The following is a 23,839-nucleotide window of genomic DNA, read 5'->3' as shown; positions in this document are numbered from 1 at the left end:
CTTCTGATTTGTGTTCATCTGTTTGAGGTTTAATTTCTGGATAATGTAAAAGTGGCTGTCCATTTATTTGTACTTCATTCCTCTTGTTCTTTTATTATGTCTCGTACAGAGATGGGTGATGTTTTGTTTTCCCATTGATTCTCTCTTTCCAACAAACTACAATCGCACTGCAGTCCTTTCTGGCCAATCCTGTCCAAATTTCCAATGGTGGTACTAATTGATCCAGTACACTCAGAGTCCAATTTTCACATGGAGAGACCTTGCTTGACCCAGTCCACCCAGACTTTCTTGTCTCTGCGATTTAGAGTCCCGAGTCTGATTTTAAGGGGGTCAAAGGTGAAACTAATTCGCACGTTTTGTTGTTCCCTTGTTTTTTGAGTCGATGAAGCTGAGGTTTGGTGCAAGAGGGGTTTTCAAAGAGCCACGATAGGTATGCAGAGAAACATTTAGGATTTGAGTCGTTTTAGGGATAATAGAGGGGTCAAAGGTCAAAATGGGACTTGAAATTCGAGTTTCGAGCTGAAACAAACGTTTACATATCAAGCAATCTTTACAAAACTTATGAAACATGTCTTACCACAACCCCTTCAGACGAAACAGGTAAACATTGGTGCAAACAGGTAAACATTGGTGCGCTGTCTTGATTTGCTCAAGGTTTAGGGTGATCACACACAGGTGATGACGCACCTTTGGGGGGGGGGGAGAGGGAGGTCCTCAAAGCCCTTTTGCAAACTCGGTCATGCTGACTTAATTATAGCCTGATCTGACCTTTGAACTCTTTTTCGTCAATCAGCACACTGATCATGCGGCCACCCTCAGAATTTCTGTCTGCATTGACCAGCATTTTGTAATACGTAACGACCTTGATTATGTGGCCAACACCGGCGAAGGAGTTTTGAGAAGAAGGAAGAAGAAGAGTAGCGTTGATGATGGGGAGGGGCCCGGTGTGAGGGAGAGTAGTGGAAAGAGAAAAGTGAATCCGAAGTGTGAGACACACGGGTCGAGAAGGACAACAATAAGGAGAAGTGAAAGTTGAAATGAAGGACGACATGATGGGAATATCACAAGTTTGAAGAGAAGAAGAAGAGTTTCGGGATATTTTTCCCACACAAGGTGGGCGCCTGTCGTGCTTCCCAATCCTATTCCCACGATCTTCCCGGATTGCTGACCATTCTCCCATTTGACGCTCTGCTCGCCCTCCTTGGGTCTGTGTTTTCATCGCCGTCGTTCCGCTTCAGTTATCAACGCGCTAACTATTTAACTCTGTTAAACTAGCGATCGGTCATCATCGGTGTCCGTGTAGTAATCGCGATCCCGATAACCGCGTCATATTGAACTCTGAGAGCCAAACGACATGAACAGATCCCTGTAACCTTATAACAGTGTAACGGTTACAGTGTAACCTTATAACCTCATAATAGTGTAACGGTTACAGTGTAACCTTATAAAATCATAATAGTGTAACAGTTACAGTGTAACCTTATAAAATCATAATAGTGTAACAGTTACAGTGTAACCTTATAAAATCATAATAGTGTAACAGTTACAGTGTAACCTTATAATCTCATAATAGTGTAACGGTTACAGTGTAACCTTATAACCTCATAATAGTGTAACGGTTACAGTGTAACCTTATAACCTCATAATAGTGTAACGGTTACAGTGTAACCTTATAACCTCATAATAGTGTAACGGTTACAGTGTAACCTTATAACCTCATAATAGTGTAACGGTTACAGTGTAACCTTATAACCTCATAATAGTGTAACGGTTACAGTGTAACCTTATAACCTCATAATAGTGTAACGGTTACAGTGTAACCTTATAACCTCATAATAGTGTAACGGTTACAGTGTAACCTTATAACCTCATAATAGTGTAACGGTTACAGTGTAACCTTATAACCTCATAATAGTGTAACGGTTACAGTGTAACCTTATAACCTCATAATAGTGTAACGGTTACAGTGTAACCTTATAACCTCATAATAGTGTAACGGTTACAGTGTAACCTTATAACCTCATAATAGTGTAACGGTTACAGTGTAACCTTATAACCTCATAATAGTGTAACGGTTACAGTGTAACCTTATAACCTCATAATAGTGTAACGGTTACAGTGTAACCTTATAAAATCATAATAGTGTAACAGTTACAGTGTAACCTTATAATCTCATAATAGTGTAACGGTTACAGTGTAACCTTATAACCTCATAATAGTGTAACAGTTACAGTGTAACCTTATAACCTCATAATAGTGTAACGGTTACAGTGTAACCTTATAAAATCATAATAGTGTAACAGTTACAGTGTAACCTTATAACCTCATAATAGTGTAACGGTTACAGTGTAACCTTATAAAATCATAATAGTGTAACAGTTACAGTGTAACCTTATAACCTCATAATAGTGTAACGGTTACAGTGTAACCTTATAACCTCATAATAGTGTAACAGTTACAGTGTAACCTTATAACCTCATAATAGTGTAACAGTTACAGTGTAACCTTATAACCTCATAATAGTGTAACAGTTACAGTGTAACCTTATAACCTCATAATAGTGTAACAGTTACAGTGTAACCTTATAACCCTAACAATCCCGAACCATGTTCTCGTACAAGTGAAGTCCACACGACGTTCCGAACGCTGTGGAACTCTAAGGTTACTTTCCCTTTGGGGGGAACAGATCGGAACGTCTCCTTTTAAAATCACTACAGGACAAAAGGCACAGATCGGCCTGAAACACGTCGCTTATGGTCTTTGTCGCAAGATTTTTTTTTCACACACACATACACACTCTGAAACACACACACACACAAACACACACACTGAAACGCACACACTCTGAAACGCACACACTCTGAAACGCACACACTCTTAAACGCACACACTCTGAAACGCACACTCTGAAACGCACACACTCTGAAACACACACACTCTGAAACGCACACACACACTCTGAAACGCACACACACACTCTGAAACACACACACTCTGAAACGCACACACACTCTGAAACACACACACTGAAACACACACACTCTGAAACACACACACACATACACACACACACACACACACACACACACACACACACACACACACACACACACACACACACACACACTCTGAAATGCACACACTCTGAAACGCACACATATTCTGAAATACACACACTCTGAAACGCACACACACTCTGAAACGCACACATACTCTGAAATACACACTCTGAAACGCACACATACTCTGAAATGCACACATACTCTGAAACACACATACTCTGAAACACACATACTCTGAAACGCACACATACTCTGAAACACACACACATACTGTGAAACGCACACACACTCAAACACACACACTCTGAAACACACCCACACACTCTGAAACACACACACTCTGAAACACACACATACTCTGAAATGCACACATACTCTGAAACACACATACTCTGAAACACACATACTCTGAAACGCACACACACTCTGAAACACGCACACATACTGTGAAACGCACACACACTCAAACACACACACTCTGAAACACACCCACACACTCTGAAACACACACACACTCTGAAACGCACACATTCTCTGAAACACACACACTCTGAAATGCACACACACTCTGAAACCCACACACTCTGAAACCCACACACTCTGAAACACGCACACACACTCACTCTGAAACACACGCACACACTGAAACACACACACACCCTGAAACGCACTAGAAGACACACTGACACTCACACACTGGGACACACTCACTGGATCATACACACACTGAAACACACACTCTGAAACACATACACACTCTGGAACATGCACAGTCTTTGCAACACACACACACACACACTCATAATTTCCAAATTTCTCATTTTAATAAATCCCCCCACTTCCCCTTCCAATCCAAAGCACTTTTTTACTCAATCAAACCAGACTCGGTGACGTCATGGCTCGAGCGTGTGTTCTGTGTCTGGGAGGTTGAGAGTGCGAATCCCATCCGAGTCACACCAAAGACTAAACATGGTCCGTGCTGCTTCCTTGCTTGATGCTCAATGTATCAAGAAAACGACAGAGCATGGATAAACAGCCATAGGTTGGTAACCATTGCACAGGCTTGATGGGTTTGAATGGCTTTTTCCTGCACTCAAGTTCCTTGTAAAGGAAGTTTAATTAGTAGTGGTATTATTATTATTATTATTATTATTTTATAACCACCTCCTCTCAGCCCCTCCCCTCATCCTTCCTCTTCCCAATAAACTAAACTGCAGCCATTGATGTTGTCTCATTGTCCAAGACAAATCCTCGTCCACCTTGGTTTCAGAATCAAAGGAAGACTCGTTTCCCTCTCGTCATCTTCTAAGCATCCATCGCTCGTGTAAACTTACAAAACGTAAAGTCTGAATTCCAGCTCAAAGTTCCGCCATTTGTTCAGTGAGACATGCTTGGAATTCCAGAACAGGGAAAACCAAAACCTCCTTGGGATTAAACCACAAGTGTTGAAGAAACGGCGCTTCAACGTCTTGCTCGGATATATACCGGTCTTGGGTCCACGTTCCGAGATAGCCGTCCCTGTGGACCAGTCAGGGTCTTGTTGGCCTGCTCACGTGCTTTCTCGACACCATCCGCCTCTTCTCATCCGTGAGCATCAATTGCGCTCGAGAGGATTGTGGGGGGGGGGGGTCTTTTGGGCTAAATATACGCCAGGCCGGCTGCTCCAAAATAGCCGAGAGGGGACGTGGTGATGAGAAAGGGACTAAATCGTTGGCTGCGCAGAGTGTTGTCCCCGCAACTCCGTTGCTTCCTTGTAACGGTCTCGACGCATGTCGAAGCCGTGATTATTTTCATCCACATGGGTGGGTGTCAAGCTTGGCCTGGCTTTCGGAACAACCTCCAGATATGGATATCTCTTTTTACCCACTCGGCGGATTATATATATATATATATATATATATATATATATATATATATATATATATATATATATATATATATATATATATATATATATATATGTACATACTGTACACAGTATTGGTCTCGAAAGCAGATTTTGAGGACATGTCCCTCGCTGGATGCTTGCCATGTCCGGTGTGTCCGCAATAAGCTCGTTGTGCTTTCAGACTCACAACCCGTTCGTGTGGGTTTTTGTTCCGCTCGACATTCTTCTGAAAAGGGCACAATTACCCCCCCCCCCCACCACCACTTTCTTGTAGCGTTGGCCGGGGAAAGTTGTTTTGCCCCGAGGCTTTCACGAACCGGTTGGCCAGGCCTGACGTTTTGTGCTAAGATTAGAGCAGGAGTTTGTAATTTGTGCCAGGGTTTCCTGGCGACGTCTCGTCTACTCCTCACGAAGGACACCGTGGGATCTTTAACGTCCAGCGACTAATGCCGGCACACTGGACGCCAAGCTGGATGTCCATCCGAAGGAAGATGAACCGCCCTGCCTGTGAAACACCAGGATGACGGTTTATAGCTAGGTCGGGATTCGAACCCAGGCTAGACAGCTTCGAGACGAGTGTGCATACCTCTGGGTTCCATCCTGGCAGCCTCGTTTCGCTCGGCATTCCTGTTCGATATCAACATGTTTCTGTTCATGGTGTTGCGTACACATTTCAATCTCTCGTTTGTTTTAATATGCCTATTGGATATTTTCCAGGAAACCCTCACGGATCTTCTTGACAACGACGCATTGAGGACCACAAAGACGTCTATCAAGACAGGTCGACCTTTACACCCGGGGGTGCAACGCACTCGCACTGTTGGACCTTCGCAATGAGAGATCTGTTCTTGTTGGCCATTCGAGCATTCGCTCGTGATGTCGAGGTCTCGGGTTCAAATCTATCGTGTGGAATGGTCCCTATCGCCGGCACACGTCGTCTGCCGGTGTCTTTGTCTTGCTTGGTATGAGTGTACGAGATCTTCTTTTAAGAGTCATGATTAAACTAAGACGAGCTGATCTTTGTAAGACAAAAGTTCTTTCATCGATTGTTATCAATGTTGGTGGTGGTGGTCGTATGGCAGCTTAACTGCCGGGGTAGCTATCATTTCTTGAAGCGCGACTGTGTCGCTGATGCAGTGCCCCTCTACGAGTACACACACTGGAACTGGTACTCATTTCACCGACCTTGGAAGGATGACAGGCTGAGTCAACCCCCTAGTGTATTAATTCAGCGGCCGACGGGACTTGAACTCATCAGGACCCTAGGATCTCAAGCCGCTCCCCGAACCACTACTCAGGACCCAAGGTTCCCAAGTTGCCACCCGAACCACTGAGCCAACACCAGGCTGTCCTGAATCCCAAGCCGCCACCCTAACCACTGAGCCAACACCAGGCTACTTATCAATCTTGATGATGAAGCTGATCAAAGAGTCGACTGATGATTGTTACTATGATTGTGCACAACAAGAGTAATACGTCACTATAATCAGACGGTTGCATATTAGTGAGCAGGTGTGAGACAAACGAGACATCTCAGGCTACATGTTAAATGTTGTCTGTTGCTTCGACAGCTTGTAGTCATTTTGTACCAGTGTGTTTCAGCTTTTCTTGTCTTTCATCTCAAAGTACGTACACTACAATGTTTGTCCAAAAACTCGTACTTCACAATCTCGATTGGTTTCTGTGATGTTGGATTTCCAAAACAATTGGGATGATTATTTAGGGACATGTCACGTGTTAGCTTTGTGTCTGTCCGTCTGGAAGGGTTTGCAGGTCGATGCCTCTTGGGAATTTTATGATTCAGATTCTGGCAGACGATGGTTTTGGCTCTTTCAAACATGCGGAGGGAGATCTGTAAAAGTATTCTACCTTCCGTTTGTTACTCACAAATGTGTACACACACAAATATGTGCACACATACAGACATATGCACATACACACATATATGCGCGCACACACACACACATTTACAAACATGTGCACACACACACAAACATGTACACACACACACACACACACAGACCTGGTAGGTCTCTGTTTCACCTCTCGATGAACCCCACCTACATGTGGACATAGCAGGCAACAACAGCAACTTCCATATACATGTACACACACACACACACACACACACACACACACACACACACACACACACACACACACACACACACACACACACCTGTGCATGATCATAGTCACGTATTACTGTACCGTATTCATGTCAAACCATTTATTTGCATTTGCCATGAATTAAGAAAATGAAGCTCGCGTGTGATTGGCCATCTGTCCCTCATTAGACTTTCTCAGTGCGATTTGTGACCTCACACTGGACAGGTGTAACCAGTTGTGAAGTCCTCGTAACCTCCTCCTGCACTCTATGAAATTGGTCAGAATGAATCTTGAAAGAGCAAACCAAGAATCAGGATACGGAGTCTGTCTGTATCTTGCTCGTTCTTCCTGAGGCTGGGGGATCAGAGTTCAGACTCAGGCTGTGAAAGGGAAATTACAAAACAGACACTGGATTGTCAGGGAATCGCTGAATGCCATGTGGAATTCTCGCTTGACTGTACTGAAGAATTTGATCATTGTTGGACATGCTGCCCTTTTATAAGTGGCCGTGTAACATTTGAGCCAGGTCCACCAAGCTCTACAGGCCCCCAGGATCCCCTCGGACAGTCCTGGAAACTCGGACTGTCGCACCTCCACCCAAGATTCGCAGGAATTGTACGGTCGATGAATGAGAGCTTGTCTTTCTCAATCGCTTTCCAATCGTTGTGCAAACTGTCATGCCACGTCACGTAGCCAAATAATGATGGTGCACGCTTATTTAAATCCACGTGACATTTGAGTCAGGTTTTGGTCGGTTTGGTCCATGGCAGAGCCCATTTCGGTCGGTGGTCCATGGCAGAGCCCATTTCAGTCGGTGCTCCATGGCAGTGCCCGTTTCGGTCAGTGGTCCATGGCAGAGCCCATTTCGGTCGGTGCTCCATGGCAGTGCCCGTTTCGGTCGGTGGTCCATGGCAGAGCCCGTTTCGGTCGGTGGTCCATGGCAGAGCCCATTTCAGTCAGTGGTCCATGGCAGAGCCCGTTTCGGTCAGTGGTCCATGGCAGAGCCCGTTTCGGTCGGTGCTCCATGGCAGTGCCCGTTTCGGTCGGTGGTCCATGGCAGAGCCCGTTTCGGTCAGTGGTCCATGGCAGAGCCCGTTTCGGTCGGTGGTCCATGGCAGAGCCCGTTTCGGTCGGTGGTCCATGGCAGAGCCCGTTTCGGTCGGTGGTCCATGGCAGTGCCCGTTTCGGTCGGTGGTCCATGGCAGTGCCCGTTTCGGTCGGTGCTCCATGGCAGAGCCCGTTTCGGTCGGTGCTCCATGGCAGAGCCCGTTTCGGTCGGTGCTCCATGGCAGAGCCCGTTTCGGTCGGTGCTCCATGGCAGTGCCCGTTTCGGTCGGTGCTCCATGGCAGAGCCCGTTTCGGTCAGTGGTCCATGGCAGTGCCCGTTTCGGTCGGTGGTCCATGGCAGTGCCCGTTTCGGTCGGTGGTCCATGGCAGTGCCCGTTTCGGTCGGTGCTCCATGGCAGTGCCCGTTTCGGTCGGTGCTCCATGGCAGAGCCCGTTTCGGTCGGTGCTCCATGGCAGAGCCCGTTTCGGTCGGTGCTCCATGGCAGTGCCCGTTTCGGTCGGTGCTCCATGGCAGTGCCCGTTTCGGTCGGTGCTCCATGGCAGAGCCCGTTTCGGTCGGTGCTCCATGGCAGAGCCCGTTTCGGTCGGTGCTCCATGGCAGAGCCCGTTTCGGTCGGTGGTCCATGCTGCGTCTTTCAGATGGATACTTGCTGTTTGAAAACTCATCCGGTTTCATAACGTTTGTAAATTTATTACCGACATTTACTTCGCACGTTATTACAAAAGGTGAGGTCGGCATTCATTTGATTTCCAAACATTGCTGAGACATAAAACGAGGATATAAGCACTGTTTTTGTAGTTCAGGTGTACATAGTGTATCCACCCAGGTGCATGTCAGGTGTACATCCTGTTAATGAAATATATCGGATAAAAATTGGTCATAATGTAATCACGTGATGTCCATCCTCCGATATTGGTGACACTGGCAAAGTCAGAGTCGGTATTTCCCAGTAATAAACCGCATCCTTTCCAAGTTATGAAGGATGTACAGTACATCATTCAGGAAGGGTACGGTTAGGGGAGAGAGAGGATCATGGGGTCAGGATTTGCAAGTTGACAATCTCTTGTCATTTTCTTTGAGTGTAATATATCATTATTGGCCTCCAGTGCCCATCATTGTGAAAAACATGAAGTTTATTGAGAAATTTTGTCTTGTAGTCACTTCCAGGCTGACAGGATGGCCTCGAGGTACGCACAACTCGCCTCTAAGGTGTCTAGCCTGTGCTCGAGTCCCAACCCGGCGATAAACTGTCACCCTGGTGTTTTACAGGCAGGGTGATTCATCGATGTGTGCCGTCCCTCAGACGGACGTCAAACTTGAATCTTGAAGATCCCACGGTGTCCTTCGTGAAGAGAAGGCGAGCTGTTGCCGGCACCCTGAAACAAATTCCAAGTTCCTGCCCTAACTACGACAGGGAAGACCATGGTAAACCAGCCAGCATGAATAACCCTTGCCAAGAAACTGCTCCGGCAGCACGGACGCTCTGTAACGGAATATGGTACATCAGAATCGGAAGTTATTTCCATTGTGTACACATTATCATTTTCCCCTCCATCTCTGCCTTGCTCTTCTCAAATGTTGAGATGTTATCCCAGGCCTATCCAGAATAACAAGCCAACTGATTTATCAGGTCACTTGGGCACCACGATGGAAATTGTAAGTGTTTTCTAGGAGAGTTTGTTAAGACAGCCTCGGCCGAGCTGAAGCAGTGGAACGGCCACCGGCAAAACGGAAGCGATGATGGCCGTGCCTTTTCCTGCCATTGTCGGCGGGTTCTTATTGTGTAGCTACTTGTGGGGATGTGTCATTGATGGCTGCTTACCACCTCCTGTTGTTTTGCAGTCCACCTGCGTGGCAGCTTGAGCCAGGAGGAGCCTCGTGCTGCTGGACAATGGCAATGGGTTGGGGATTGGCCATGGTTCAAATGGTATTGAATGGTCATGAAAGGAGCGGAGGAGGAGAGACATCACGGAGGTGGACGTGGACAGTATAACGACTGAAAATCAACATCAGATCCTTTAAAGCTCTGCAAGTCAAGTCTGTAAAGAAAGTTTGGGGAAAAAGTAACTTTGCACTTGTGTGGCGATACATACATACCTCAGCGTCGAGTTGTTCACCTTATGAAGGTCTTCTTTTTTTTTTTTTTTGCTCCAGTGATTCATTCAAGCTCTGTTCTGCACCTTTCTTGATCTGAAGCTATATCTAGTACCGCGTCTTCTGCTTGACATTCCAGTTAATTTATCGTCACCTTATCCATTGTGCCACACCTTCACATGCGACCTGCCTCCCCCTTACCCCTCGTTCTTTTTCACTTATCCATTCTCTATGCATTGCTGTAGCTCCAAGGACACTGGGGGCTTGGACTACAGTAGTCGTTTGCCCCTTGACACTGTTGGATCGAGCAAGATGCAGGTGGCACAGACAAATGTCGCTTTCGGCGGAACGGTGGGCTTTGCAAGACCTCAAAGAGCCACCGATAGCCTTGGTCGTGGCCCTCCTCAGGTTCGTGGGACAACAACAGGTGCTGCTACATCGGAAGCCGCCTGGCTTCCAGCTCTCCAAAAGGGCATATCACGCTATCTTGACTCTCTTTTTGCCTTTGGCCATGCTTCCTGTGGCCTTGCCGAAGCTTTTGAGGGAGCATTACGTGATGCACCCGCGATGGCCGAGACCGCGAGAAGGGTCGCACATAACCAGCGGGGAGCTACAGATGCAGCCGAGGCTGCGGCCTTGGAAGTGAAGGCACAGCTGGGCCAGGCACTAACAGAGCTGGGTGGTGGTGGCAGATTTTGGAAGGACGGTTGCTCAGAGCTTCGCTCGTTGAATGGTCCGCATGACTTGCAGGTGAGTACCTGTTCATGTTTGTGTTACATGCCATGTGCATTGTTGATTGGCGAAATTATTGAGGATTTGAGAACATCTGATAAACTGAAAAAAAGTAAATCTTCCATATGTTCCTACAATTCGTACATACTATGATGGGGAGCTCCAGAAATGTGCATGAAAGCTGCAACTTCAGTTTTACTTTTCCTAAATCTTGTCCAGGCTTCTCGTTGTTCCGTAGACCTTTCGTCTCCAAACACATGTTCCATGTAAGCGTTACTAACTTACGCTAGCAGGTGCAAGACATGACAGCAAACACTATGGAAGGAATGTCATGGTTGATAAAAACTAGATTGGGTGTGCATAAGAAGAGAGGGTTTAATGTAACGAGGAAACGGAGTGTGCATCAGAGTGGAACGAATAATGAAGTGGGAATGGTGGTGGTCGAGAGAGAATCTTCTTCCTTCGTATGCAGCACAAGGCTGTGGGGTAGCATCATTGGCTGTGTCGCCCTATGTATGTTACGGGAGGAGTTTGTAATTTGTTCAGGGTGTCGGGGATACCTTGCCTACTCGTCGCGAAGGACACCATGGGATCTTTAACGTCCACCAACCAATTCTGGCAGATGGGCGCCCAGTTTAACGTACGTCGGAGGGATGGCACACGCATCGATGAATCACGCTACCTGTGACAGTTTATAAGTGGGCTTAGATTCGACCATGGGCATCTTCGAGGCGAGTGTGCGTACCTCTAGGTCTAGGCCATTCTGCCATCATCAAGAGAAAATGAAAAGGGATATGTTGCAGTCTGTTCCATTGATACTGATGTTTTCACAGCTGCCGCTCTCAAATTCCTGTCTTTGTTTGAAGCGAATGTGCTCTTTTCTTTTATTATTTCCTTGCTTCCGCTGCTCCCGCCGGCTCGCTTGCATGTTTTCAATCTTCGCAAGAATTCTCGGTAGGTTCGGCACAATCCGTGCGCACAAGAACATCTTGAAACCTACCCACGTGATTGGACTGTCATGCTTTCTTTCGACAATTTTGTCTGTTTTGGTCTTTAAGCAAAACGATGGTAGTTTGTCATGGTAGTTAAAAAAAACAACAACTGTGTCTCCTTCTTGGCTGTATGTCTGATATATCTCTACATCCTGCTATCCCCGACTTTCCACATCCTTGGACTTTATCCTTAATGCGATGAGTGTCACCTTGAAGAGCACTGATCAAGGTTTCAACAGCGCTCGTGCCACATGCCTACCTCGTCACGTCTGGCTTGTGGTGTCTAACCAAGTCTTTCTCAGACCACAGTAGCAGACACTAAGTGGCGTACGACTCTAAATTTCCAGAAGGTTAAGCAACATGGCCGTCTCAAAAGGTTATTCATTTCTTTGTTGAACGAGTTAATGAGCAGCAACAGTTGCATTGAGATGAGCGATTCAAAAGCTCGATCAATTGGTGAACAATGTTTTGGATGATGTACGTTCAAACACCTGATAGAATTGAATAGAGAGTCCCAATGAAAATTGCTGATGTAGAACCCCCTCACCTTCAGCATCTTCCTTTTCCTCACTTTTCCTTAAACTTCACAGCACTGTCCAGGACTCATGAAAATTCGTTTGAGCACCATACTTGCCCCTTTTGGAAATGAGTATCGTACTTTTGGAAATGCTCAATGGAGATCTCTCCTTGGATTGATTGGTTTTGGTTCAGGTTTTCTCCCATTTCAATTCCTGCCCTCCTTGAGAGTAGTTGTTGCACTGATTTTGTTAATGACGTGCAGGGTGCTTGAGAGTAGTCACTTACTGGGAGTGAACCGGTCGAGTATCCTGTGTCGGAGTGGCGACTTGTTCAGGATTGTAACACCGAGCCAAAGAAACTGCCTCGGCAGTCTTATGTCCATAGGAGCGAGGTGGATCGTCCATCCATTTCTAACCTTATATTTAAAGTCAAGGCTCATGGAAGAGCGAGGTGATGTTGGGTTTAAAGAGCAATAAACTGATAGTGGTGCCACAGTTAGACAAGGGCATGGAAATGAATGAACAGGAAAGGAGAAGAGGGGGAGCGGAGGGGAGAAGACACCATAACCTACAAGTAAGGGGGTTGGGTTAGGTAGTATTGATGAAGAGGAATAAAAAGATTTTTTTGTAGGGATGAGGGATGATGCGAGGTGGTGGTGGTGTACCACCTGGTTGAATTCCTGGAGGGAAGGGAGGGATTGAACTGCCTCATGAAGACAGTTCTGCAGGATGGGAGAAGTGGAACAAGAGTAGAGGTCTGCAGTGAGTCTGGAATTTGGGGGTTTAGCCAGGAGGGGGTTACTGGAAGAATTTACCATTACTGTCCTTCTATTAAGACAGAAACAGTGCTGCTGAGGACTGGTCTGAAAGTGAACATCCATGTGCCCAATGCACACGGTCCCTTTATTGGCAGTGGTCCATAGTAGTTGTGATGAAATATAATCATTTTTGAAAAGGAAAAGGATAAATTATTAATCGGTGGCATTAATGACATTTCATTTTTCTTGATTCTCTGCTCATTTGAATTTAACTGCCGTCCTTTTCTTAGATGCTTGGCCGCTGCTTCCACTCAATAATCCAGCTCCACCAAGGATTTCTCAAGCAAGCCCTCGCGGCTACCGCTGCCATCAGTCAGCCTTGCAACCAGGCCTTGGATAACAGTACACCATCATCCCGCGGTCCCCAAAGCCTCACTGGAACCCCGTTTCCCACCATGGCCTCACCTCGTGTGGCTCCAGCTTGTAACTCAGCCCCACGGCCTTGCGAGAGTCCCCTAAGTGAAATGGAGGCTGCAGTTCGTTCCTGGCAGGCTACTGCTGAGGTCAGTGTAGGTAAATGGTTGGTCATTAGCATTTATCTTTTTACAGTTAATGGAGCTTCAACACTGTGATGGGTCTGATTATTCATATTGTAGTCATTATTAAATTATAATTCCCCACTTTTATATTATGGAGGCAAAATGCAATCGAGAGATTGACACTCAGTTGATAGCATACCCTAATCCTTCGAAGAGTGACAGATCAAATAGTGATCAAACCCCTTCGTGCAATTCCCAGGCGACGTCACGGCTCCGGGGACGAGGGGCTGATGGAGGTCAAGCTGGCCGTGCTGTCCGGCAACTGCTCTGTACACACGGTGCCTGCATCCCTGAGTCGCATCTCAAGGAGCTCAACGCACGTGTGGACGCAGCTCTGCAGGCAAGGCTGGCAAGAACCTTTCCTCGACTGCTAAGGGCCGTGTTTCCATCTATTTTAAAATTGAGAATAGGAAAGATCTGTATTCGGAAAGAGAGATAGAGAGAGTGGGGGAAGTGGGAAGAGATCGGAAGGAATGTGTGAATGAGAGACAGAAGTAAAGGATGCGGGCATGTGTCTGACCTACAATGAGAAGGAGTAAAAATTGCAACATATTTGCATACATAGTAAATAAATCGATGACCCTGACTATCGTTTATCCTTTCGAATAAATATTACGGCATTATCATTAAAACACGAGAAATCTGATGCAAAGTTATAAGGTACATATATGAGAGTTTAAGTTGGGTACCGAAACGAGGGTCTCGGAGTCACACGAGTGGTGACCGGACCAGGTTGTGAATCCATGAGGCATCTGGAGAGTATTTGTTGATCGTTTAATGTGGTTGTGGGTGAGCAGTGGTACCAACAAGCACTGGACAGCCTTGGGCATGTGGAATATGCTATGAAGGCTGGTTTTCATCTCCACCCCCGTGCCATCACCACTGCTTTGCAGGCAAGTAGACCACCTGTCTGCCGCCGGACTAGCTTTATCGAGCCGTGGCTTCTTGTGACCAGTTCTTAACTGTAGTGGTTTGTAATTGTCATTGGAGTTTCATCTTTAACCTCAACCTCTGTCTGTTCTACCCCTCATCCACTCATGTGCAATACCTTCACCTCCTTGTTCCCCTCTGACAGTCTGTGCCCTCTGTCGTTTAACTCCTCCATGAGTAGATATCTGAATACAAATAAAAGGTTCCTTCTCTCCCACGTGCTTCACTTTTTGCCATTTCTCCTCTGCACTCATCACCCCATCATTGCTGGGGTTTTTTTTTCTTTTGCTCATCAGGGCTGTTGTGCCGAGGCAGAAGCAGAGCAAGCAGGTCACAGAGAGCGCCGTCCGAACCCCCCTCTGCTGGCAGAGTTACCATCGGTTTCTTTCGCGGCGGGACCACGGCTTCTACGTGCTGTGGCTCACAGGCAACCCCCCGCTGATAACTTGCATGCTAAAATGGTACAGCATGTGTTGGGTTCACCTGATCTTTCTGGAACCCTGAAACGTTACTCGATTTCCTTTCTCCTGTTCCTGGTTAATGTCCTCTCACACCCTTGGGCTTCTCTTTCCATTCTCCTTCAGCACCCACTCCTCCTTTTCTCCCCTCCACCTGCCTTTGCCCCTACCCAACTGCCTCCTTTGGAACTCAGCACATTATCCTTTCCCTGAGTCATTAATGAGCTAGCTGGGTTTTCACTGACTAATTCCATGTCACATAATCTTTATGATGTAGACTTGTATCCTCAATCTTTGGAATGCTAGTCCAGTGTGCTTATCGTCTCTGCTTCACCTTGTGTTCCACATCATCTCCTGTTTCATCGTGTAACTTGGTTCTTCCCTTTCTGCTCTTGTGTGCCGGTGAATTGCAAATCCATGCACGCTGTAGACTGCCGTGCGGGAGCTAATTAGTGGAGCGGCAGGTGGTGTGGGAAGACCATGCTTGCCAAGAGAAGAGGCGCTGGTAGCGGAGGTTCTGGGCCAGCTTTGCCCAGCCACTTGGCATGGAGCTTGCAAGACTGCGGTCCAGCTGCTTTTTGGACAGGCGGGCCTGGTGGGTGATCTTCCTTCGGGTTGCTTTTGATCTTGTAGGGTGACTTTGTTGAGATTATAAGCTGGGGTTTTTTTGTTCAATACCTTTCCTTGTTATGATGTTTAATGACGTTTTTACTGTTGCTTTAACTTATCATTCGCCATTGAAATAAAGTGCATCTTTGTCATTGTCATTGCAATGTCACACCTGCAATTCTCAGGCATACGGAACACCTTCGGGTTGACTCGTTATGGGAGGTAAATATGGAGAAACCAATGTATTTGCAAGCAACATGTACACCATTCAGAGAAAAAAAGTGATTCAAGTACAAGATGTCACACAAGCCATGGACCAAGGAATAAATAAATTCCTTGACAGCTTCTAACAAGGAAGTTAGATGCAGGAGGAGACCATTCGGCCCTTCATGCCCGTGCTACATCAACACCAGATTAAATTAATATGTCAAAGCTAACAACTTCATTTCATGGGGAGGGGATAGGGGTTAGGGGGGAGGAGTGGAAATGAGAAAGGTGTGGTAGGCTCAAGGACACCATCAGTGTTCAACTTAAAATCAATTTTTTTCTTTTGGCAGGGGAAGTGGGTGAGAGCTGTTTTCGGGTGAAGAATATACAACACCGATCACACACACACACACACTATCCTTTAATGAGATATCGATATATCTATATCTATATCTATATCTCTCTCTCTCTCTCTCTCTCTCTCTCTCTCTCTCTCTCTCTCTCTCTCTCTCTCTCTCTCTCTCTCTCTCTCTCTCTCTCATTACACTTTAAACCTAGCTACTGTTTCTGCTGCCACTACCTTTCCAGGGAGACCATTCCATGCATTAACTACTCTCTGCATGAAAGACTCCTGGCTTACTATCGTTTTAACTCTCTTCTTCTTCACTCTCAGGCTATGACCACACATGGTGTTGGCTTAACAGTTAAGGTGGCTGGCTTAAGATCCTAGGGTGTTGAATTCAAGCCCCTGTTGTGCTGTTGAATTAATACCAGGTAGGGTTGATTCAGCCTGCCATCCTTCTGAGGTTGGCAAAATGGGTACCAGGTTACTGGTAAGAAGGGGCATTGCATCAGGGCACAGCCATGCCCCCAGAAAATAATCAGCCACATCAGCCAAGTAGCTACAGGCTGCATACGAATAAATAAATAAAAAGGCTCTGGTTCCTGGTTCTATCACTGTCTATTGTGCAGAATAATCCTTCTGCACTTATTTCGTCCATACTCTTAATTATCTTAAACATCTCCATCATATCAGCTCGTAAAAGCTTCCTTTTGAGTGTATAAAGCCCTGTTACCTTCAGCCGCTCATTGCTGAGCCTAGCTAGACCCGGAACCAATCTACTAGCCCTGCACTGAACCTTATATATGGCAGCTCTGTCCTTCCTGAGTTGTGGTGACCAAAACTGCACACAATATTCAAGATGAGGCCTCACTAAATCCCTGTACAATGTAACACTACCTCCTTTGATTTATAATTCGACTGCAAGGTGTTTTGGACAACTCGAGAAGATGTTTACCGTGATTTCCAACCCTCCCTCCGTCCCTCCAAAGTGCCATGTTGTTGCAAGTTCAGCAGTGATCTCATCTTGTGGGCAGGTTTCACTGTGACATCCCCGAGAGAGCATTGAACGTCCGATGCTACCTGGAGCTAGTGTTGCAATTTCATGTTGGGTCAATGGACATGCGGTACACTAATGAAGATCCAGACATTGACCTTTGCTTGTAATGTGGAAAGCCTCTGCTGCAGTAGCGAGCAGGCAAGAATTGCAGCATCTGCTCCTTTTAGGATGTTTACAAATTGCAATAGCTTGCATGACATTCCACATCATCAGGTAGGGGTATATAAAGAGGGGCTGTGGTCATGGATGTCCTTCGCTTCACAACATGGGTTCGATAGTGGGACCTCCTGCAAGTCAGCTTTCCTCTCAATTAAGTGATCGAGTTGATGATGCACGTAACAATGTCTTCAACTCGGCACAGTTGTCAAAGGTGAAGTGGTATTTAGATCATTTTGTTCAACCCGTCTTGCTTCCCAGCAGGTGTGAGGGTAACAGCTGGTTTTCTCATGTTTTCCAGGTGGTTGTGCACTCCGCCCAGCTCGAAGACAGAGAGGCCTATTCCCCACAGATATCCGTGGAGTTGGATCAGATCATGGTCCAAGTGCCATCGACCTGGTGAGGGTCATCTTTTCTCTTTCTCCGTTTTGCCTGGACCGGATCTTGTAATCCACAAAGGCCAGGACACCTCTTCAGTTCTCAAGTAGACCAGTTTTGGGGTATCCCCTTTTCTTTTGAACACTTGGGTTCAATGTCCTTTTGCTGTTGAATTCTGGTCATTTTTGACCATGCTGGCAGACAAGAACACCTGGAAGAACATCAAAATAATGTTTTAAAGGGAAATTTCTGCAGCACTGTTGCAAGCTTGATGAAAATACCGAACCTGAATTTCCAGTGCTGACCACTGCACTTTGCAGTGCAGTCCTTCCATATGTCCTAATTTCCACATTTTATACCTCTTCTTCAATTGAATTACTACCTGTTTACATCAATTAGAGCTGGCAGGACTCACCTCTGAACTATCTAGCCTGGGTTTGAATCCTGACCAGCTGTAAACTGTCGTCCTGAAGTTTCACAGGTCGAGTGATTCATCAACATGTGTGCCGTTCCTCGGATGGATGTTAAACGAGCGTTCCGTCTACCAGCGTGCGTTGGTGGACGTTAAAGATCCCACCGTGTCCTTCGTGAAGAGTATGCGAGCTATCGCCGACACCCTGAATAAATTACAAATTCCTGCCCGAACTGACTGCTGGGAAAGCAATGGCAAACAACCCAGTGCAATCCTTGCCAAAAACTGCTTCGGCAGCACCAATGCTCTGAAAAGAGTATGGTACATCAGAATCAGAATTACATCCATGATGTACCAGCTTTTTTTTTCATGTCCATCATGGTTGCATCACTGAATGACAAAAGGTACCCGTTCTCCTTAGGTGCCTAAAAGAAGACCCGGCAACGATGTCCCTGCTGCAGCGCCGGCTGGACCCAGAGCGCGCACTCGCCGTCGTCGACGTTCTTTACACTGCCACTTTCGACCTGCACCGATGGCGTGATGGCAGGTATTGTCAGTCATCATTGCTTTGAAATGAGTGAGCATGCACGCACTCTCTTATTACCTTCACGAGGCTTGTTCTTCGGCTAACCAGACCCCACTCCGTCCCCTATTCAGAGAACAGCACCTCCCCAGCATTCAGATCCAGCTGCGTCGTAATGGTGAAGGGGCAGCACGACTTCCCGTCCCAGGAGAGTCCGAATCTGGCTGTGCCAAGGCCCCAGGAAGTCTGCAGCGCACATTCTCCAAACTGACATCGCGCCTTGGACGCCGTGCACTCGCTTGTGGTGGTGGTGAGTATCCCTCAACGGGAGACCATTTTTTTACCGATGGTAAAATGGCCCATCCACCCCTTGTAAAGAACGTTGATCGTCTCGTATAATTCGATCAACGTAACTGCCCCATGAACCACAATCTCTCGCTAAACAAGCCTAACATCCGTTCTGCATTTTTATTGACTTTTTTTAAATTCCCATTTTTAGTTTTTGGAGACGTTTATATGTAGGAAGAATGTTATCTCACGCAAGCTCAGACTCCATGTGTTTTATCATTGGAATTATGATTACAGATTTTTCTTTGCACTAATAACATTACAGCAAAGTACAATGACCTCCTTTGCCCTTTGATGGACTAGGAGGATTAAAGCCTGAGGAGGATGGTGACGGGGCAGAGAGACGTCCTGGTAGATTCACCAGTCACTGTGGCTCATGCATGAGTGGAGACGGTCGCCGTGCTGCACCGCCACTGCGTCACGCCATCTCCAATGACAACATTAGAACGAGCAATGGGCAAGTAGGGAGAGCAGGTGGGACATTGGCAGCTGAACGAGGCTTGAGGCCTACGGCGAGCTTCAGTGCGCTGCCCTCGACGTCGGGAGAAGTGGACAGAGTGCGTGGACAAACGGACAGGTTCCCAGTAAGCGGCAGCCAGCACGTGCTGGGTGGAGGAGGCCAAAGCACGACTGGGGCAGAGACTAAACTTCCCAGTGACCGTGAGATGCAAGATGTCATCGACTTCCTTTCTGGCTTTAATACACCCAAAGGCCATGCCACCTCTCCCCGACCGCACCACCGTCATCACAGCGAACAGCAACAGCTGTCACCATTGTGCCAACAACTTAGCGAAAAGGCTCAGGTTTCGACACGGCCTGCTCAGAGCTCACATGCAACTGGTCCAAGGTGGGCCCAGGCCACCAGTGGATTGTGGATGGGAACTCAACGGCCAGAGGTTGGCAGAGAGGATACGGGACCAAAGTCGGTCAATGGTGGCTCGGATATTACACTCACAGATTCAATAGGAACATCATCAACAGCAAGGTACTCTGGTCACTTTAACCTTCCCATACTATAGCTGCAATTGTGCTTCTGTATGTCACTGTCTTTGTACCAGTAAAATTATTTTGAAACGATGTTCAAAAAAAATGTCTGGAAGCTGAGATACAAGGTACTTGATACATATACAAGATGGACATATGAAGTGTTTGTAAGGAATGTGGTAGAATTGACAGCCAAATAATTTCCTCGAACGATACTTCCAGAATGATCGATGATTGTTAGGACTATTCCTGGAGCTGTTATTTCTAAGAGCGTAATTTATTATTAGTACTTTTCTCCCCCTCCATATAGTTTGACAGGAACTGCTGGCAGCTTGCCCCGTGGCACTCGGAACAACACTTGGCCCCACCGCCTTACTACTGAGAACCCACCTCCACCTCCTTCTGACATGTTGCCCTTCGACCCTGCCGGTATGCAATTGGTCCACCAGTGCTATCTATGATGCCTCTCATTAACGTCACATTTTATGGGACATTGGTAAGATTTGAGCGTTACTAAGGGAGCTTTTCTTCATGAAGATAAGTACAAAGTAACTTGGATATTGATCTCCCTCTGACCTTCTGCCCATTTTCTCTTGGCTGCACAGTGGGTGCTGACCCAGAGTATGCTCGCTACATCGCCGGAGTACGTCACGCCATGCGGCAAAAACGGCAGGGTGGCTTTCCCTGGGACTCGAGCGCACGGCCGAGTTGGCTTGGTCATGAAAGCACACTGGATAGGTCTGTCCGTCTGTCTGCAAATTCATGTGATCATTGCACATTGCACCATTTTGGATGGCAGTCCTTGAAAATGGCATGTGGTCTTTACTTTTACTCATCTTAAAACTGTCATTTTAATGAACCCTCCATCCAGTAGAGACACACGGGGCTGGCCAAACACACTGGACTCTGCCAGCTCCAGCGACGAGACCTCCAGCACAGCAGATAGTTTGTTCTCAATGTTCTGGGGACCAGATCTACTGGCAGCCGTTGGCCAAAGGTCTGCTACTCCAACATTCCATAAACATAAACATTTGTCCATTGGCTTAGGTTTGGTAAATAGGTCACCTGCATTTGAGCTGAAGAGGTGAGATGGAAGAAACATATGAAGTAGGTTGTGTAGTGTAACAGAAAAAGGTTGGTTCACAATATCAGCAAATGTTTTTTTTCTACGTGGTGCGCAGAGGCAATGGTGGTGGTGAACGACGTGGCTCTGTTCCTCCTCCATCCCATGGGTTATCATCCACAGACAATGTCACTCAGGTTTGTTATTTTTTTTCTCCTAAATAACATTTATATTTTTTCTGTCCATCCTCTTTATTCTTTCTTCCAAGTGAGGTGGTTCTGCCTTTTGAATTGAGTAGACAATCAAACAAGAAACAGTCATTTGCAAATCCAACAGGATTCAAAGACACACACATGGCCTCCCAAGTCACCGTGGCAACAACCCAACACAGATGGCAATTCATCATCCAATCACAGCCTGCTACCACACCAGGTTAGCGGTGGGCTCGGCCAGTGGAACGACTCGCTGCCGGTGATGCCACTGTCTGTGTGGTCTGCAGCAGGCGGTGGCGAAACTATGTCCACTCTCGGCTTTGGTACAAACATCGCACGACTAACAGGAACTCAGAGCACAGAGCCCTGCCCACCACCATCTTTCCTGCACACATACTGAGTGGTGGCAGCTGTTTGTCTGCACTGCCTCGCTGCTGTGGTTGTGATTGGCATGTTGGTCATAAATGCACTGGCAAGCTTCCAGAATTGCTGTATCCAAATTATATTGCCAATATATTATCCATGCTGTTATAATTGGTGCTATATATATATTTATATGTGTGTATATATATATATATATATATATATATATATATATATGTATATATGTATATATGTATATATGTATATATGTATATATGTATATATGTATATATGTATATATGTATATATGTGTATATATGTGTATATATGTGTATATATGTGTATATATGTGTATATGTGTATATGTGTATATGTGTATATATATATATATATATATATATATATATATATATATATATATATATATATATATATATATATATGTATGTATATATATGTATGTATATATATATATGTATGTATATATATATATGTATGTATATATATATATGTATGTATATATATATATGTATATATATATATATGTATATATATGTATATATATGTATATATATGTATATATATATATATTATATATTATATATACCAGCGTTGAATGACAGATATATTATAAAAGCCCCTCCCCCCTCCCTTTCCTCCCAAAATAGTTAAGTCCTTTAATTGACCAGCCATGCATTGAAAATATTTCCTATGCCATACCTTTCCAGCTTTTTCTCTTTCATGTGCACTCAAGCATCTTGTGCCAAAGATCTCAATCATGTCATGTTTTTAAAACTCTCAAAGCACCTTTTCAAATAACTATTATTAACATGTACAAAGTATTTTCAAAATGGAGTTCCTCTTTGACGAATTAAACTCTTGCCATAATTTCCTTTGTTCAAATTATCCTAACGCTGGAAAACTGTATCGTATCCAAAGGCCGAACACGCAAGCAAAGGGCATCAAGACGAGAATAAGCAAATAATTTGAGCGTAGTTAAGTGTGTCTACAAAATGCCTTCTAAAAAGGATTTTCACCTGTAAGACTTGTTGGGGGGGGGGGGGGGGGGTTCATCTCATCAGCTCAAGGGAAAGCATCAGACCTGTGGTGGTCACCTCAAAAGCCTGTCCTTATGCAACTGAACTTTCATACATTCTGATGTACACAAGATATAAACAAACTATAAATGGGACATGAAAGCATAATTCAGAAAGTTTTTACTCAATACCGTTAAAATATGTAGGCTTCCACATAACTGCCATCTTTCGTAATAAATTGTTCAAACCCAACACAGGGCGGTCGGTGGTCTCCCTGTCTTCTACCGTGTCCTTTCTGGGTCTTGCATCCTCTGCTCTTTCCAGGCTTTCTTCCCCCAGGTTTCTGCAGGGCTCACATGATCCACTATCAACCCTCTTCTGGTGAAATTACCTAAATCTAGGATCACTCATCTCCCACCTGTGGAACCAACATCCACATCCTCTTAAATCTCATTCTTCCCTCCAGGTCTTCAAGACAGCTGTTCACCATGATATCAGATCACCCCAATGTAAAACCATGATATTATATACCCCTATTATCCCCCCCCCCAACCAATACAAATTCCCAGTTTTTCTTTCGTGAGTTTTCTTCCATATCCATCCCACGTGTCTTCTCCCCCTCATTCCTCTCCACACCAATTTGCTCCCCCTGCCCCCATTTTTTTTATTCCAGTTTGTTCTGTTCCATACTGATCCATTCTGTGTTTTAGCTGTTGCACAAACCTCGACTTTTTATATTTTTTTTAATTCCAATTTTCGAACTTCTTGAAAACGTTCTCCAGTTGCTGCTGAGTAATTTCATGAAATGAATTTGTGATCGAAATCCCAAGTTCATCCAAAGAATGAATTGTTTTTTTTTTAAAAACGAGTAACAGTAGTTTTACATCGCCCCATAAAACGTAGTTCAGGCAGGCGAGCGAGGTGGCCAAGAAATTGGT

At 45.6% G+C, this 23,839-nt stretch overlaps 1 protein-coding gene across 8 annotated transcripts; it reads left to right on the top strand.

The window, feature by feature from the left end:
* Window positions 1-817: 817 nt before the first annotated feature.
* Window positions 818-21,944, top strand: GARRE1 (granule associated Rac and RHOG effector 1). Of its 8 annotated transcripts, XM_085858445.1 has the most exons (18): window positions 820-1,113; window positions 9,398-9,553; window positions 9,971-10,191; window positions 10,468-10,972; window positions 13,513-13,785; window positions 14,021-14,161; window positions 14,619-14,714; window positions 15,048-15,212; window positions 15,640-15,804; window positions 17,883-17,980; window positions 18,793-18,918; window positions 19,029-19,204; window positions 19,546-20,227; window positions 20,537-20,655; window positions 20,832-20,964; window positions 21,098-21,223; window positions 21,408-21,486; window positions 21,626-21,944. In XM_085858445.1, the coding sequence occupies exons 4-18, from the start codon at window positions 10,535-10,537 to the stop codon at window positions 21,899-21,901; spliced, it is 3,093 nt and encodes a 1,030-aa protein (XP_085714571.1). In that variant the 5' UTR covers window positions 820-1,113; window positions 9,398-9,553; window positions 9,971-10,191; window positions 10,468-10,534; the 3' UTR covers window positions 21,902-21,944. The 8 variants fall into 8 exon arrangements, with proteins under 8 accessions (XP_085714570.1, XP_085714567.1, XP_085714565.1 ...); XM_085858444.1 differs by having other exon boundaries at window positions 818-1,113; window positions 9,971-10,972; window positions 21,101-21,223; XM_085858441.1 differs by having other exon boundaries at window positions 819-1,113; window positions 9,432-9,553; window positions 9,971-10,972.
* The last annotated feature ends 1,895 nt before the right edge of the window (window positions 21,945-23,839 follow it).

This window comes from Eptatretus burgeri, chromosome 15, assembly GCF_056783735.1.
Source record: "Eptatretus burgeri isolate ZD-2024b chromosome 15, Ebu_testis_v1, whole genome shotgun sequence".
NCBI classification, from domain to species: Eukaryota; Metazoa; Chordata; class Myxini; order Myxiniformes; family Myxinidae; genus Eptatretus; species Eptatretus burgeri.
The sequence above is the reverse complement of the archived record's forward strand: the minus strand, read 5'-3'. Positions and strand labels throughout refer to the sequence as shown.

Excerpts from the sequence above, each read along its gene's own strand:
- GARRE1 (XM_085858440.1), top strand. The coding sequence starts at position 10,454 with ATGCATTGCTGTAGCTCCAAGGACACTGGGGGCTTGGACTACAGTAGT. Across the intron at positions 14,162-14,618 it reads GTGTGGACGCAGCTCTGCAG|TGGTACCAACAAGCACTGGA; the intron begins GCAAGGCTGGCA and ends GTGGGTGAGCAG. Across the intron at positions 17,981-18,792 it reads GTCCAAGTGCCATCGACCTG|GTGCCTAAAAGAAGACCCGG; the intron begins GTGAGGGTCATC and ends CGTTCTCCTTAG.